General features: G+C 43.8%; 2 protein-coding genes across 2 annotated transcripts in view; one reads left to right on the top strand and one right to left on the bottom strand.

The window, feature by feature from the left end:
- The window catches only part of PCED1B (PC-esterase domain containing 1B), a 146,058-nt gene extending 144,003 nt beyond the window's left edge, over window positions 1-2,055 (bottom strand). Inside the window, exon 1 of the mRNA XM_036867294.1 lies at window positions 2,008-2,055. The gene's annotated coding sequence lies outside the window, so the exon portion shown is untranslated. The remainder of the gene's footprint in view (window positions 1-2,007) is intronic.
- Window positions 1,853-5,196, top strand: AMIGO2 (adhesion molecule with Ig like domain 2). Its single transcript, XM_036867293.1, has 2 exons — window positions 1,853-2,262; window positions 2,635-5,196. Exon 2 carries the CDS (start codon window positions 2,698-2,700, stop codon window positions 4,261-4,263), a length of 1,566 nt encoding a protein of 521 aa, XP_036723188.1. The 5' UTR covers window positions 1,853-2,262; window positions 2,635-2,697; the 3' UTR covers window positions 4,264-5,196.
- Window positions 5,197-18,336: the final 13,140 nt, after the last annotated feature.

Genomic DNA, 18,336 nt, shown 5'->3' with positions numbered 1-18,336 from the left:
AAACACCTGGTCATTTATTAGTCATTTAAAAAGTATACCTCTGCGTAATTTTTACCTCTGAGTAATTTTAACCTATTTCTCTGTGTTAATCATTCTAACTGTAAAAATGAAGGCCTGGAGACCAAGTTTTTTTGAGAACCCAAGGAAGTGTGGCCTAAACTTTAGAAAATCTCAACCTCTTCCTCTCCCCTGGGAGCTCGCAGTAAGGAATGCGTTCCTGAAGCATTTCAGGCTGTAGTCTTATGATAAACTTCAACTTTTCATAAAACTGAAACTAATCTGAATCAAGCTGCTCTCACCTGAAAAATCTTAATTTACCAGTGCTATTTCAGATTCATTCCACAAAAAGCCTAACTAAATTAATGATGCACACAATTCTATTTAAATTTGGCGCTGGCCCAGCAGATCTGTGCTACCACATGAATCCATTAACGGACAATGTAGAGAACAACTCTCACTAAATTCACGGTACCGCAAGTGGGTGTGCGTGTGTGTGGGGGGGGCAGTTGGTTGTCTACATCATCGCTTCTATTTTTTAAGTAATATTACAAGTTATGTGCCCTGCCCCCAACTGTTGTTCTCAATTTGGTCCTCTTTTCAATGTCTCCCTCCCTTCTGCTTTGGTTAATATCTCTTGTCAGGGCAGTAATTTAGTTCTTTTAATCCGGATATAAGGGCTAAATGGGTCAGTTGGCTCAGTCAAATCCCATCGTTAAAAACTGATCTCGGAATCAACCAAAAATGGATTTTTTTTTTTTTCAAAAATGGATTTTTAATCTAAAAGCTCATCAGCTCCACTCCCTTTCCCCCACCTCATTTTGCCTGGTCTTGTCACCTGGCCTTGTCCACCCTGCTTGCAACTTTCCTAGCCTGCCTCTCGCGAAGGGATGAAGAACCTCCGCGCAAGACACCCCTTCTGTCTGAGATCAGTCCTTGTCCGGCGCGAACACATTTTGAAAAAAAAAAAAAAGTCTGGCTCTGGGATTTTTTTTTTTTTTTCTTTAAGTTTAATACTCTTATCTTTGCCTTCCAGGCGGAAGGTCGGCTCCAGCCCTTCTTTCCTGAGCTTCTCCTTCGCGAACGGGGGACCATCCCTGTCCCTGATGCTTCCTCCTGAGTTAGGAAAGGGATAGAAATTTCCCAGGGAGGTGCGGAGTGTCCCCGATGCGCTTTCCCGGTTCCTTTCCCCTAGCAGAGATCCTGTTGCACCGGAGGGAACGTGCCCCATTTCTTTGCGCCCCCCCGACCCCAAATGACGGCGGAGACGGAAGGCAGCGTCTGTGTTTGTTTTGTAAACCTTTAAAACCTACTGCACTTAGCGCTTTGCGAGCCCCCTTGGCCTTCGCCCAAAGCAAGCCGTAAAGAGGTCGGGGAGCTCAGCGGACTGGGTGGGAGAGGGAGGCGACCTGCGCTGCCGCGAAGAAGTGGGTCTTGAAGGGTGCGACCTGTCCCTCCGGGGCTGGGCGTGTCCCTTAACCTCCCCCAACCCTATCACCCTGCTGACCCCGGCTGGGCTCGCGGACGCGACTGGCAGGAGTGCGCGAGCGAGTCCTCACCCCGGGGGACGCCAGCCCCGGCCTCAGGTGTCGACCCCCCGCCCCGCCCGCGCGGCCGCTCTCTAGGGACCCGGGAGTCTGGGGAGGGTGGTGGAAGCGGCGGCGGAGCTGCCGGGTGGGGGCGAAAGGGGCGCCAGCCGCTGCCCCGATTGGCTGCGCCGCCGCCCCCTCCCCGCGCCGCGCGCCCCCGGCCCGCAGCCCGGGAGCTGGTTCCCGCTGGAGGGAGGACGTGCGGGGGCGGGACCGGTCTCCCCGCCCCGCACCCGACCCCGGGCGCGCGGGGATAAAACCCGGCCGGCGCCGCCCGGGAACCCGGGCCCTGCAGCCTCCCGTGCGCGGAGAGGCGGGGCCGGGTCCGACCCGCTCCCCGCGCCTCCGCCCCTCGGACCAGGCTCTGGGAGCAGGGCGCCCCGCGCGCGGGCACGCGACGGCCAGAGCGCCCAGGCGGTACCTTCAGCAGAGCAATGAAGACAGCCGGGGAGAAGCAACCGCAGCCGGCCGAGACGTTTCCTGCGCCCGGGGTTGCTGCCGCCGCTGCGGCTGCCTGAAACTCCCCAAAGTTGCGAGCCAGCGAGAGGCTGCCGCCCGCCGGGAGCTAAAGGGAAAGGAACTCGTAAGATGCCGGAGTGACAGACAGACGCACAGACCTGCAGAAGACACCACCGTCGGCGGCCTATCCCCGGGGCCCGTGAGGCTTCCCAGCTCTGTGAGTTGCTTTCTCGACGGGTGGCTTGCTAAGTATTTCCGTGTAATTGTTTATAAGATGCGTTTGTATATTTTTGTGACTCTTGGAGAGAGTTAAAAAAAAACGACGCAGGATGCACCTTGAAAAACAATTGAGTTTCTGATATTGAGACGGTTGTGTTGATAGAATGGGACTGTAAATGTCTGTAAGCAGGAGTAACCCAGGAAAAATTGCATCCAACAGTAAAAAGGATACATAGGCTCCCCAGTGTGAAGAAAAAACCCCTCCATTTCAAAAGTTATTGGAAAGAAAGCCAGATATTACTCTTAAGGGTTAACTAGTGCTAGTTAACTTTGCTTTTTTACTCCTCTTTAAATATTGATTGTTTACCAGGTTCACTGGTGGGAGGCTGAGCTGGTGGAAAAGGCGCCTGGAAGAGCCTTAGAGGCGACCATAATGTCTTTACGTTTACACGCACTGCCCACCCTGCCTGGAGTTGTCAGACCGGGCTGCAGGGAACTGCTGTGTTTGTTGGTGATCACGGTGACTGTGAGCCGTGGGGCCTCCGGGGTGTGCCCCACCGCTTGCATCTGTGCCACTGACATCGTCAGCTGCACCAACAAAAACCTGTCCAAGGTGCCTGGGAACCTTTTCAGACTGATCAAGAGACTGGATCTGAGTTATAACAGAATTGGGCTTCTGGATTCTGAGTGGATTCCGGTATCGTTTGTAAAGCTGAACACCCTCATTATTCGGCATAACAACATCACGAGCATTTCTATGGACAGTTTTTCCACCACTCCAAATCTGAAGTGTCTTGACTTATCATCCAACAAGCTGAAGACTGTGAAAAGTGCAGTGTTCCAAGAGTTGAAGGTTCTGGAAGTGCTCCTGCTTTACAACAATCACATTTCCTATCTCGACCCTTCAGCGTTTGGAGGGCTCTCCCAACTGCAAAAACTCTACTTAAGTGGAAACTTTCTCACGCAGTTTCCCATGGATTTGTACGTTGGAAGGTTCAAGCTGGCAGAACTGATGTTTCTAGATGTTTCTTATAACCGGATCTCCTCCCTGCCGATGCATCATATAAATTTAGTGCCAGGAAAGCAGCTGAGAGGCATCTACCTTCATGGAAACCCATTTGTCTGTGACTGTTCCCTTTACTCGTTGCTGATCTTTTGGTATCGCAGGCACTTCAGCTCAGTGATGGATTTTAAGAATGATTATACCTGTTGCTTGTGGTCTGACGCTAGGCACTTCCATCAGGTGCTTCTGCTGCAGGATAGCTTTATGAACTGCTCTGACAGTATCATCAATGGTTCCTTCCGTGCCCTTGGCTTTATTCTTGAGGCTCAAGTGGGGGAAAGGCTGATTGTCCACTGTGATAGCAAGACTGGTAACGTGAATACCGATTTCATGTGGGTCGGTCCAGATAACAGAGTGCTGGAGCCCGATAAAGAGATAGAAAACTTTCACGTATTTCCCAATGGAAGTCTGGTTATAGAAAGTCCTCGTTTTGAGGATGCTGGAGTGTATTCCTGTGTTGCAATGAATCGGCCACGTCTGTTAAATGAAACTGTGGATATCACAATAAACGTGAGCAATTTCACCGTAAACAGATCCCATGCTCACGAGGCATTTAACACAGCTTTTACCACTCTTGCAGCCTGTGTGGCCAGCATTGTTTTGGTACTTCTGTACCTCTATCTGACACCGTGTCCCTGCAAATGTAAACCCAAGAGACGAAAAAATATGCTAAACCAAAGCAATGCCCATGCATCTGTTCTCACTCCTGGCCCTGAAAGCAATGCCCCCGCCGATGAACGGAAGGCAGGGGCCGGGAAAAGAGTGGTGTTTTTGGAACCCCTGAAGGATACTGCGACAGGGCAGAATGGGAAAGTCAGGCTCTTTCCCAGTGAAACGGCCATAGCTGAGGGCATCTTAAAGTCCACGAGGGTGAAATCTGACTCAGATTCAGTCAATTCAGTGTTTTCAGACACACCCTTTGTGGCGTCCACTTAATTTTGTGCCTGTATTTTTATGATGTAGTGATTGAATCTCTTCATATTCAGCTTTGTGTGTGGTCTGCAGAAATAAACAGCAGGACAGAAATGGGGTTGTTTTGTTTTTCTGAAATACAACCAAAGGGTCTCTTTCCCTGGTTAATAGGAAATGTGCTAAAGCATTTAGGTTTGTGCCAGAGGAAGATGGGGTTGTTTTTCAGAGTTTAAGTTCTAGATAATATCTTAGTCTTTAGCACCACTGATAATTTCAAAGCTGGCCTGGAGGTGATATGACTGACACTGTTCTTTTACTCAGAATTCTTGAAAGAAAAAATAAATTCCAAGTATTAGTATTCTTAAAAAAGAGATTTTACTAACTTATTGGGACCAAAGTTGAGTTATGTTAAAGAAAAGTGTTGTGTTCATTTTTAAAAGATGTAGAAGGAAGAACCAAGCAGCAATTATTTATAAGGCACAAAGTAAAGTTAGATTTGGGAATAATTCGGTTCATGTCATCATTGCAGACCAGAGTAAATAGACTATCCTGATCAAATTTACTGAGCAGTGCCGCATCCCATATGGTGTTAGATAAATAGTACAGTCAAGGTACATTTGTTTGACTGTCTTCCCATTCTGTACATTTCCTATCTTTGTGCAAAAGATCTTACTGAAAGTTTAAAGCCATCATTATTTGTTGCCATAAATATGTAGGTGTCAGTGCCAGAACGTCTGAGTAACGTCTTCTGAGTAACTTCTTCAACCTTTGGTCTAGGAGACTAGTATTTGTTTATATGCTTGTGTGAATGTATGTCTTAAATTATATGAACTGTTAAAGAGATACCACTGTATTGTGCTTTGGACATTTGAATTATTGTAAATATATGTGTTCTGCGACTTGATGTTCTGTTTTATTTGCCTATTTAAAAATATACATCTAAGATGTTTTATGTGATCTGATTTTGCTACTTTTGTGTTAAGCACCCTCTATAGCAAATACCTCTCCAAATTTCTTAGAGTTATAGTACAGAGTTTATTTTTTTTTAAAGAGGGAAAAAGGCTCTAAAGTGTCCTACCCAGTTTATACCTTCTATATCACATTTTACTCTGATACCATTATACATTTCAACGAGGTTTGGAAGATATTTAAGCTCTGATTTTGGAACATGTGAGAGCCCCGGAGACCTCCTCCTTATTCCCATCCCTGCTGTGAGGTAGTCGAGTACCCACTCTTGACCTAGGTTTCCTCAGGTATGAAATGAAGATTTCAGACTAGGTGATGTCTAAGGTTTCTTCTACCCTGGAATTGATGACTTCCTGGTGGTCTTAGCTCCATTACAGACTTGGACTGGCTCTCTGAAAATGTACCATATGCTGATGGAGGACAGGAATGGGATTGGGACAGACTAGTGTAGCACTGCCTAGCTCCGAGGGGCTATGATTTTGGATCATCAAGTCCAGCTCCTTTCCTTTCTCAGGGATAAATGAAACCCAGAGAGGGTTGTGGGTTGTCTGAGGCCACACAGTGAGTTAGTGACAGGGTTTCGAGGAGAGCTCAGTTTCGGGATTCTTCCTGGCTAAGATAAGAGTCAAAAAGCGGTTATTTTTAATGATGGGGATGGAGAAGGAGCCAAAGAGACAAAAGAGCGGTCAGAAAATGGCAAAGGAGAATGAATCAGGCATGTGTTGTCCCTGGGGCCAAGAGAAGAGAATTTTTAAAAGATGGAAGTAGGCAACAGTTACAAATATTTGGAGAACTGGAGAACCAGATGACGAGGGAAGACTGACTTTGGCAATGGAGGTTTTGGGGGAACTGGGTACTTGGTGACAGCTTGATAAGTGCCAAGCCAGGCTCCCAGTGGCAGACGCTGGTCAGCTGGGGGTTAAGGAGTTGGTGAGCCGTCAGGATGTGTGTGGAGGGAATAGGATGTTAGCCACTGCTTAGTGGCGTTGACAATTCTTTATTGCCCAGTGTTTTTTTTTTTTTTGAGGTGGACCATATTTAAAGTCTTGATTGAATTTGTTACAATATTGCTTCTGTTTTATGTTTTGGTTTTTGGCCCCGAGGCATGTGGGATCTTAGCTCCCTGACCAAGGATCGAACCGGCACCCCTTGCATTGGAAGGCGAAATCTTAACCACTGGACCGCCAGGGAAGTCCCTGCGTCTGCCTTTTAAACACAGACCTCACCGGTTAGATAAGATCCTTCAGCCCCAAAGATATTACAGGAAAACATTTTTTTTTAATTTAATTTTTTCTTTTTTTTTTTTTTTTGCCACGCCGTGCGGTTTGCGGGATCTTATTAGTTCCCCGACCAGGGATCAAACCCGTGCCCCATGCATTGGGAGCATGGGGTCTTCACCACTGCACCACCAGGGGAGTCCCTATAGGAAAACATTTTATTCCAGTTCCTGCCATTTAAGTAATTAGGAAGAATTCTGTGATCTGTGTGACCTTTGAAATCATCACTCCTTTCATCGTTCATATTTGGAGAATCTCAGACTCAGAGATGCTGTGATTTGTTCAAGGTCACAAGGGAGTCTGGACACAAGGGAAAACTCTCTCGAACCACTGACACTCTCCAGCAAGGGGAGGGGCTGCTTCCAGGGGCCGTGATCACCCCGATGCTGAGTGTGAAAGAGCCTGGCTGGCAGGGAGTTTGCAGAGGATCTCTGAATTCAACCTTTTCTCTTGGGTCCTTCAGCCCTCAAACCCTCGCTCCTAGGAAACGCATGCTGCCTTTGTCAAGGAGACATGGACAGTGGGGCGTTTGGAGAGCCTGATCTTGGCTGGTCCTAATCCAGATGCTTGGTTAAAGGATGGGCTGAGCTGAGATCAAAACTAACATATTTACAACCAAAACAAAACATATATATATAAAAAACGGAATCACTTTGCTGTACATGTGAAACTAACACAACATGGTAAATCAACTATATTTCAATAAAAATAATAAAAAAAGAAGACAAACAAAAATCCTGAATGCTGCAAAGCAAAGCTTTGTTTTGGACAGGAATAGGGAGACGCGGTGATGTAAAGCGTAGAACTGACTGTTACGATGTGGAATTTTAAGTTCTTACGTGTACCTTTTTTTTTTTTTTTTTTTGGTAGAAGCCTGATCACATGTATTTTAAATATATGAACAGAACTAATTTGTACTTTATAAATTTGTTCCAGTCAAAACTTTTATATAATTTTCCTTCTAAGTAATAATCTGGATTTATGTAAGTGGGTTATTCTTTTAAGGTACTTAGTATTTTTTATTACACAGTTGTGAGAGAGGTGGATACTCATTGGAAAAATCAAGCAAAGATCATTGATGTGAAATTTTCCTGGGCTTACGATATTTTTTCACTATAATTAGAAGATATTAGGTTCACGATAAAAGACTGTCTAGTTAATCATGAGTTATGTTTTTAAAATACACTTTTAAGACTTATAATCTGAACTAATGGCCTAAAACATTAATTTATAGTTAACTTCTGCATGAATCCTCACCGTTTGGCCTAGAGAGATTTAAATATTAAAAAGAATTTTAAAATTAATTTTTAGCTCTGATTGCTTGAATTATTTGCCCAGAAAACATGTTTTCTTTTCATTTTTCTAAATAAACATTTTTCTGAAATGTTAATCAGAAGGGACGTAGGTGAAACTTATGGGGGTGGAAACATAAGAGGGCCAAGAAGACACACAATTCAGATTCTAAAACGACGTCTGATTTGTATCAACCTGCTAAGCACTGTTAAAAGAGGATATAGCCTAAACACCCTGCAATATTGCTGGCTTTTCTTTGCCATGACTGCTGCTTGATGATTGTCACCTTTTAGTGTCATCTGGTTTACCAAGTGGTCTAACAATAGGTCTAAACCCAGGCTTCTCCATGGGACCACAGGGGAAAGTTAGATAAACAAGCGTTTCCAGCAGGTACCCTCTACACATTCCCCAACCAGAGGTTCTGGTTCAGGCCACCTGAGGTAAGGCCTGAATATCATATATTTTTTTGAAATTTCCAAATAATTATGCTTCTGCTTATTTTGTTGAAACACAGCCAAAAAAAATGGGGCTGTAGCAAATTTTGTGTTTGGGGCTCTGTCAAAATACATTATTATTACTTGCTAATGGATTTATTAATAAAAAGAATTTTAGCGCTCACTTAAAAAAATGCTAACATGTTGGGAAAACGAAAGAGTGATTTTCTGATACTAAATAAACTCTAGAGTAAATTGTTGGCTATAATTTATGATTTCTATTTTTCTAAATTATGAAATACAGAATAATTACTTTGAGATGACTAGATCTCTGATTCTTTCATTTTATAAAACTATTTTTGGCTTGAAAGCAGCAACAGCAGATCTGGTTCCTAACAATGAGCTTTGGGGCTTTCAAATTTGATTAGATCATAGTAAAGTGAAGGCATATTCCAAAGATATGAGTGCAGATTTCAGCTACAGAGAACAAACTTCTTTGTTTTTTCAATATATTAGAATAATATTTTTAAAAGAGAGCAGTGAAATTCTTTTCACGGTTCTCTCATCCGTCTTTGCCCAAGAGCCAGCCCCCAAAGCCATAATTTTTATTTTTTATAATATGAAAGTTAGTGTGGAAAGATGATGGTAGTTCGCCCTTGCAAGTATTATTTGTTAGTAACATATAAAATGTAGAACCAAAAACTCTTATAATAACCTGACTAATTCAGAGGACTGCTTACAGGACCATTGTTATTTGTGAATAGATTCCAGAAGGGGAATCCTTTCACAGTGAGAATCAGAGTAAACAGAGTATGGAAACACAGATCCTTTTATAAATTGTAAGAGGTGAGATATCTATCTATCTATCTATCTATCTATCTATCTATATATCTAGATATATATATGTATGTGTGTGTATATATCATATATACATACATACATATATACATATATATGGAATTTATACTGGCCTTAATTTATTAAGTGTGAGAATTGGGGTTTATTATTCCTCATTACAGAAGCCCTGAAACGGGAAATATTAACCGCCCCCCCCACTGTTACAGATAGGAAAAAGAGGCTTAAAAGGGATAAATAATTTTCCCAGGTGACTCAGCTAATAAGTCGTTTTTATCATGAGAATCATTTAAAAAATATCTCTGCACAGAACCCTTAGGGATGTTCTACCAACAGAACAACTATGTAAAGCACGGGCCATAAGTAAACTCATAAATGTAATTAGTGCTCACAGCAAATCTGGGAGAAGAGGAATGAAGGGTCGGGGGATCATAAGTCATTCAAAGGTAATAAAGATGGAAATTATTATTATTTTTTCCCTTAAAACACAATGAGTCACAAGTAGCAAAATTAGAAATCTACCTAAGAAAATTTGGTTTAATAGACGAAGCCTCCTTAGTCTGCTGGCTCTTTTCAGTCTGGTTGCCCTTCACACATGAAACTGCTTAATATGCAAAGCAAATACCTGCTTTATCATTATAAGCGACATATTTAAGATTTTTAAATGAATAAGTGATTGAGTTCAATTTTTTAAAATTAAAAATGACCCCAATTTACAGGAAAAAATAATCCCATTGGAGGGGGCATCTGAAAATTTGCTTTAAATGTCTAGAAGAATGGAGGAGGCAATTTAGACCCAGTGGGGGATTCTTTCAGCTAATTTTCAAATTAGATTTCTCAAAATAATAAAAAAAATTATTGCATAAGGTAGCATCATCAGCTTACCTGATTAAACTTCTCTATTAGGTAATATATCAGCAGAGTATCAAACATCATACTCAGAGTATGTGTATATAGTATAGGACAGAGGGAACGAAAAGTGCCCACGAACTGAGAAGGCACCTTGAGACTGAAAAATGAGGCAGACAGCTGCGTATAATCAATGGATCAGTCCATTATAGGGTAACTTACAGGGTGGGATTGGGATCCGGCAGATAACCATCCAGAAGCATTTGCAGCCATACTCTGTACCACTGAGGGGCCACTGAGACAATTTTGTAGTTAACCTAGGGCAAGGGGGTAGGTGCTTGGAAACAGGACATGCATTCCTAAGTCAAGATTCATGAATGGGTAACTAGTCTCCTGGGCGCCAGGAATACGTCAGTGAAGGTTTCCATTATTGTTTGGGGACTAACAGAGCATAGAGGCCACCTGGTCCTAATGATTATTAAACAATATCTTTTAACTACAAAGCCCTTGATGACAGAGAAGTGATTTACTGCACAGTACAGTCCTGGGTAGGGTCAGCAGAAGGACAGGAGAAATTGTAAGGGCCCAAGATGGTGTCAGTTACACTAACAGCTATGCGCTAGGATCTTGGCGTCGTGGAGTTGAGTATCATAAGATCAAGGGTCAAACCCTTGGCGATGAGTGGCCAGTGGTAACCAGGAGAAGATTATTAAGCATTGCTACATAGTGTGGAGGCCGTAAATGATGTATAATAACTATTCTCTCCCCTTAAAGGAGATTACAGTACAACTGAGAGATGAAACAAAAAAAACAATTCAAGAGTAAGAGTTGATTTGTCTACTAGTGACTAAACTGGCAAATAAGAGATGAGAAAAGGCAGATAATTAGCAGAGACCTTGCTTTACCCAGTTGGGCTAATGTGACACAGGCTTGAACACTAAATAGCCAACCCATAGATGCTCTGAATGTTACATTAGCTGGGATCCTTACCCTCAGAAAGACAATATTGTAAGGAGGTGGTGCAAACTTAGTTAATAGTGCTCTAAAATGAATGTAAGGGACCCTGTTTAAAATTTGACTGCTCATTTATTATCGTTTATGATCAAATCTAGAGGAGAAAGAGACCTTAATATTTCACACTGGTCCTTTATCTATACTCACAGCCCCAAACTTCACATCCATCACAGTTAGAATGAAGACTTCTGAATGTCCTGGCCATGTCCCGAGGACTGAGAATAATAACAAGAGGGAACTCTTCTCAATACTCTGTAATGACCTATATGGGAAAAGAATCTAAAAAAGAGTAGATATTTGTATATGTATAACTGATTCACTTTGCTGTACAGCAGAAACTAACACAACATCTTAAATCAACTATACTCCAATAAAAATTATGAAAACAGAAAAAATAATAACATTTTTATATGTAAGCTCCATGTTAAGGGCTTTACATATTTTGTCCCATACCTATGAGGAAGGTATTTTTACGTCCATTTCACAGTGGGAGAATTGAAGCTTAAAAATGATTTGTCTAAAGAACATATAGTAAAAGAGTCAGGATTTGAATCCGGTTTTGGCTGGATCCATCCAGAACCCAGCCTCTTAATGTCTGTACTGTAATATACTGATCTGTAATACTTTCCAGCTCCATAAGAGGGCTTTGCTCATCCTGTCCCCTTTGTCCTCTGCTTATCTGGCTTCAGGGGACCTTTCCTCCAGTGGTGTCTGGCTCTTCTTTCAAGACTGTGTACCCTTGTCCCGCAGTGATTCCCCCTCCCCTTGGCAGCTCGATGCTTTGGCCCTTAAGCAATGCTGGCTTTTATCGTTCTGTCTCTATTCACATTCCTCATCTTCCTGACCAGATCCTCAGCTACTTGAGGAGATGTCTTCTATCCCTTTATCCAGCACCTAGCCCATAGCAGGTGTTTGCATGTCTTAACTTTTCAATTATATTCATTCATTCATTCAACACACAGTATTGAATACCTAATATGTGCCTGTCCCTGAGCTCGACCCAGAGATCAACAACGATTCAGCTGCTCCCAGTGTTTGAAGAGAGGCAGAAACACAGCTTTAATGAGGCAAGTGCGCTGCTAGAGAAGTGCCCAAAGACAGGGAGGTCAGGGAAGTTTTCCTGAAGAAAGGATGCCTGAGCGGAGGCTTCAAGGAGGCCTCTGTGTTTGGAGAGGTCTGGTTTGTTTTCCACAGCTGGACATGCAGACAGGATGGAAGGCAGGATTGTGAACGTACCCTGGGGCCCTGGGGATTCAACCAGGTCGGCTGCAGGACACACAGTATTGGTGCCCTCGGAACTACCTTGCAATGGGCCCCCTTCGGTAGTTTGATCACTTGGTCCTCTGGATGCGGCCCAGCGTGAACCCTTCTCATTCCACATTCCACCCTCGCTGAAAATGTAGCTGCCGTGTGGTCCTATTTCATAGCTCTTCAAGGAGGATGCATAGTAAATTGGCTTATGTGAAGGCTTACAGCACATTTTGCTAAGCTAAAAAGAGTTAGAAGTATTAGCTTCTCTTGTGTAACAGTGTGGGCTTAGTACAGTAATGATGAAATAATGCTACTTAATTCAGTTATCACTCTATAGACCAAGAAATATCTCAGAGCTAATGTTTATCCAAGCCTCACTGTAATTAAATTTACATTGCTAGCCTAGATATTGATTTGACTAAGCCAGTTTTATAAGAGTAAATGATTTGGGTGGGAAGAGACAGAAAGATGTGACCGACCTGCAGGATTGAATTACAACAGTTCAGGCTGCTTATTGAGCATTTGTGTGCATTTTTGCCTCAACTCTGCCTGGTTAAATACTTCTCCAAAGCATTCATGCTTGAGTGAATCTTTCTAGAAGTCTAGACATCAAGAGCTATGGCACAGGGGATTTTTGTTTGTTTGTTTGTTTTGGTTTCCTTTAATCTGTTTTTTTTTTAAACTGTATTCTTTTTTCCAAAGAAAAGGATCTTGCCTGAGGTACAAACTTAATGAAAGGCCTATGATGTGAAAGCCTAAAAAAGCTGTTTATTTTTTATTTGTTTTCAGTTTTTTACTATTCATACTTAATTACAACCTTAGGGAAGCCTTGAGCTCTCAATCTGACCTACTTCAAATAAGTGGAGAAAATAGCCCTATCTCCCCTAAGCAACCATTTATAATAACTTTGACTCTTTCCTAAAACCCAGAGGAAATGTCCTTCTTGATCCCGGGCCAAGTTTGTCAGGAAATATTTGTGTTAGTAAATCTTATTCACGTAAGGATTCAATTAAAAAAGTTGTATCATTAATCATAATATATAATTTGAATAAGGACCTTAAATAGGACTTAATTAGCTATATGGTATGAAGTGATTTGAATGACAAATGTGTTATTACCTTTTTTTTCCTCGTTTAATTGGTCAACGTTAAGCATCTTAGGCATTTGACAGGGTTTTGGAAAATGAGATTATATGCAGCCCTGTAAAGGGTCTGAGATTTCCCTGAGGAACTGGACTCAGGCATCGCCCTTGAAGGATTGCCTGCTTATCATGATGAGATGGCTGACTAACTGCCCTGCTGTTTGTCACTCAGAGTAGTCTCTAATTCTGTTCAGTTTTCAGTACCGCACGCTTGGGGAGAAGGGAGAGGCAGCAAGCATCCCTTACATCTCTTGAATTTAGGGCCATTGCCAGGATTCCTGCAAGGCAACAAAGCCTTTTCCCACAGGGTCCTAGAGATTTAGAGGAGATGGCGGCAGAGGCATTTATGGGAAGTTTTTCCTGGCAATGTCTTTATCTCCTCGGTTTATTTTTGGAAAATGCTTGGAACACATGTTTATTATTTGCTATCAAACTACCTTAACCATACTTGGCTATAGAGACTCGCCCTCCAGCCCCACCCAACCCTGTCCCTCTTAAAGGCATTCTTGACCCCTGGAAAGTGCCAGGCGCAGAGTACTTCACTATCTATGGGCATTTCCATGCAACGTGTTTATATTTGACCTAGAAATGCCTTCTGGGTGGTTGAATAAACGTGGTTCTTCCCATGGTCTTTCTCATCTCAGTCAAATGGCAAGCCCATCCTTCCAACTGCTCAGCCCCCAAGCTTGGTGTCAAGTCTGACTCCTCTTTGCTCTCATACCCTATATCCATTCCATCAGTGGGGAAGTTCCCGTGGCTTTACCTTCAAAATTGGCTGGAGGCATCTGACCTCTTCTCCCCACCTCCTTTCCATCCCCATCCAAGCCCCCAGCATCCCTCACTGAATTATTGCTGTGGCCTTGCTGGTCTCCCTGCTTCCACCCTTGTCCTCCTACAGCCTGTTCTTAAAACTACAACCACCATGATCCTTCTGAAGCGTAAGCTAGCTCATGTCCTTCCTCTGGACTCAGTGTGTCTCAACCCTTGACTACTCCTGGGAGGCACCAGTGGAGACTTCAAAAACACTCCCAGGCCTCGGCTTCATCCGACCATCACTTGTTTTTTTTTTTTAATTATTAGCACCTTTAATTAATTAATTAATTAATTAATTATTTTTGCTGTGTTGGGTCTTCGTTTCTGTGCTAGGGCTTCCTCTAGTTGCGGCGAGCGGGGGCCACTCTTCATCGCGGTGCGCGGGCCTCTCACTATCGTGGCCTCTCTTGTTGCGGAGCACAGGCTCCAGACGCGCAGGCTCAGTAGTTGTGGCTCATGGGCCCAGTTGTTCCGCGGCATGTGGGATCTTCCCAGACCAGGGCTCGAACCCGTGTCCCCTGCATTAGCAGGCAGATTCTCAACCACTGAGCCACCAGGGAAGGGAAGCCCCCATCACTTGGTTTTAGAAGTTCCACAGGTGACTGTAAAGCCACGGTTGGGTCCTCATAATGGTCTTCAACCCTTCCCCGCCCCCTGCCAGTTCTCTGGCCTCATTGCCACGGCCCCATCCCCCCTCATTCTGCACCCACCCGTCGGCCTCAGTGCTCACCAGGCACACTACCACTTTGTGCTTGGAATTCTTTTCCCGATTCCTGCCTGACTGGCTTTGCCTCCTTCGGGGCTTTGCTCGAGGGTTGCCTCAGCGAGGCCTGACCAATTTATTTAAAATTGGATATCCCACCCCAAGCCCACTTTCCCTCTCCCCTTTTCCTGTTTTATCTTTCTGCATCAAATTCATCACCAACTGATGTCCCATGTGTTTTGAATGTTACTATGGAGTTCCACGAGGGCAAGAATTTTTAGCAGGTTTGTGTGTGTGTGTGTGTGTGTGTGTGTGTGTTGTGTTCCCAGCGCCAAGAACAGTAGAGATAAATATCTGCAAATAAATGTTTATCCAATGAATGAAACACACTCAGGAAGGAGCTGTGAGGCTGCCCACTGAGGTGAGGAAAGGCCACAGCGGGCAAATAGTGCTGACAACAGTTGGTTTCCACATGTCACATTTTCTACTTTGTCCCACAGTTTGTGACACTCTTCTTCAGCCCCCAAAAGAGCACAAGAGGGTCTTGACCATATTCAGTGATGAATAAACGGTCTAAATACATCTAAGTCTCATTTCACATATTTCCCCATTATTTAAGGCATCCCGTTTGGTGTTTACAGAAAGATGTCCTGCTGGGTACAGGAGAAGCAGGAAGCAAGCCAGTCTCCTCTCAGCCTCTGCTAACTGAGTGAGTGATGCCAATTAGCATGTGTCAAGGGCCTGAAAAGAATCAGACTGGGCTTAAAAGGTATCAGGCAGTAAGCCTGACAGAGCTTTAATAAGCTGTCTCCTATCTTTGGAGCAGGTGTTTCTTTGTTTTTTTTTTGAATCTAGTTCCATCAAGAGGCATCCCGCCTGCTTTAGAGGCTACACAGCAGAGATGCTGTGTTTACTCAGTGACTCCTGAGTGCAGTTAAAGCTGAGCTCTGGGGAGGTGGTGTGGTGCGACAGGTCAATTAACTCTCTTCCTTGTCAATACGTGGAAACTTCCAGCAACTTCCATGGCAACCTATTTTCTGAATTAGTTCCTGATATGAGGAAAAAGTTACATTGCCATAGAGAACACCAGGCAAGAGGAAAAACCTGAAAGGGGTGGGGTGTGTAACATGAGGGTTGGCCACTCAGAATATCCACCTACTCCAGGTGAGGGTCAAGTGTGTGATGGGAGGTGCTTGGTGAACCGTGAAATGCAAGATGACGGAGATGCTCAAAGATGGCAGCGGGGCCAGCGTGGGTGGCTCGTGGGTGGTTCGTCCCTGTAGAGTGGTCCTCTCCTCTATCAGTGTTTTCCAAAACAGCTACTGCTGCTCTCCTCCACCTGCACCCCTCTTTCCTTTCCACTGAGACTCTGTGTAAGGCTAAACTCAAGAGAGCAAGAATCTGCATACTGCTTTTAGGAGATTACTCCTCTTGCCGTTTTATACTCTATATGGTTAAAGCATTTTTTTCAAGTCTGTGCTATTGTCACCTAATCAACCTAATTTCTGGCTATTATAATAACATTGATGAATAAGAAGTGATGATGACGGCTTCCCTGGTGGCGTAGTGGTTAAGAATCCGCCTGCCAATGCAGGGGACACGGGTTCGAGCCCTGATCCGGGAAGATCCCACATGCCGCGGAGCAGCTAAGCCAGTGCGCCACAACTACTGAGCCTGCACTCTAGAGCCCGCGAGCCACAACTACTGAGCCCATGTGCTACAACTACTGAAGCCCGCACGCCTAGAGCCCGTGCTCTACAATAAGAGAAGCCACCGCAATGAGAAGCCCGCGCACCGCAACAAAGGGTAGCCCCCGCTCACCTAGAGAAAGCCCATGCACAGCAATGAAGACCCAATGCAGCCAAAAATAGATAAATAAAATAAATTAATTCATTAAAAAAAAAAAAAGAAGTGACGATGAAAAAGTGAATGGCTAACATTTAGTGAGCACTCACCACGTGGCAGCCCCTGTTTTAATTGCTTTCCACGTAATCCTCTCAACAACCTCTGAATTAGGGATGACTGAAAGCCTCTGACCTGCACGCAAACTGAAGCACAGAGATTTAGAAACTTGCCCAAGGTCATCCAGCCAGTCAACGGCAGAGCCAGTGCTCATACACATCGTTTCATTTAATCTAGGCAACGCCATACTGAAGTAAGTACCATGAAGCCATCTTACATAGGGGAAAATTGACAGAAATGAATTACTTACCCAAGGTCACATGGCTATTAAGAAGTTAAGATCCGAACCCAAGTTTGTCTGGTTTCAAAGCCCTTGGCTGTACTTTAATTGGTTTCTGGGGTAAAGCCCACTCTTTTTGATTCATTATTAATAGTCTGAATTTGGTATTAGCATAACTTTTGTTGGAGACAGGCATCCAGATATCCCTAGGTGTTAGGTAAAGATTCTATCATTTTTAGCTTCATTTTAAAAAACAACCGATTATCAAAGTCTGAGCCGCAGCACCTCAGAGTCGCAAAGAATGACGGCTCTAGGCACCGTGACTGGTCTGTGCGCTTGGCACACAGATGCTTGCTGACATAATTGCAAAGAAGTGCGCCATCCCTGTGAGGCAGGCATCAGTAGACCCACTCTCAGATGGGCAGGTTTGCCTGAGGTTACTTAACGGAGCTGGCAGATAGCTGAGATGGGATGTGATTCCACATCCCCTGGCCAAAGCTTCTGCCTGGCTTACTGTCCTCCCTCCGCCAGGGGTTGGTACAAAAGCCACGTGCTGCTGGGTACCCAGGCATCCTGGCCACACCATTATTTTTTCTTTGTAACAGAAGAACTAAGAATGTTCATCATTTGCATTGGGGAACTTTTGAGTGTGAACTCAAGGGCCAAATCCCTACCTGAGCTTGTCTGAATCCATCTAGCACAGGCAGCAGACGTTCTCCGGTCCCGGGCAGCCATCTCAGGAAAAGATGCTACTATTGGCCACCAGGAAGACCCTTTAAGACTGAAGATATTCATCATAAACCTAGCTTTTGCGTTGGAAAAACAATTCTGAGAGCACATCCTACACAAAGCAGGTCTAGGAACACCTCGATACCTGTGCCAAAAAAGCAGATATGGAAGCCGTTTGGCCCACAGGCCCTTCTTTATGCTCATGGATGGATTAAGATCATTTACTCATTGTTGGAAATGTTCACATTCAATTCACTTTCTGGCAACTTCCAGAAAGTATTCGCTGACAGCTGGATAAAATCAACTGAGTGTGTCCAATAAAAATATTTCTGAAGATAGAAGCAGCATTATCATTTTGGCAGCAATTACAAAATTTGTGTCCATACATATTATGCATGTTTATTGTCTTATGTTTGGTTTTATTCTCATGGGAAAAAAATCCCACTGAATTTGGCACCAAGTATTAAGTTAGTTCTTTTAAATTTTCTCTTCTCTTCCCATGTCCCTCCCTTCCTTCCTTCTGTCCTTCCTTCCTTCCTTCCTTCCTCCCTCGCTCCCTCCCTCCCTTCCTTTTTCTCACTCTTTCTCTC

Source organism: Balaenoptera musculus, chromosome 10, assembly GCF_009873245.2.
Source record: "Balaenoptera musculus isolate JJ_BM4_2016_0621 chromosome 10, mBalMus1.pri.v3, whole genome shotgun sequence".
Classification (NCBI taxonomy): domain Eukaryota; kingdom Metazoa; phylum Chordata; class Mammalia; order Artiodactyla; family Balaenopteridae; genus Balaenoptera; species Balaenoptera musculus.
The sequence above is the reverse complement of the archived record's forward strand: the minus strand, read 5'-3'. Positions and strand labels throughout refer to the sequence as shown.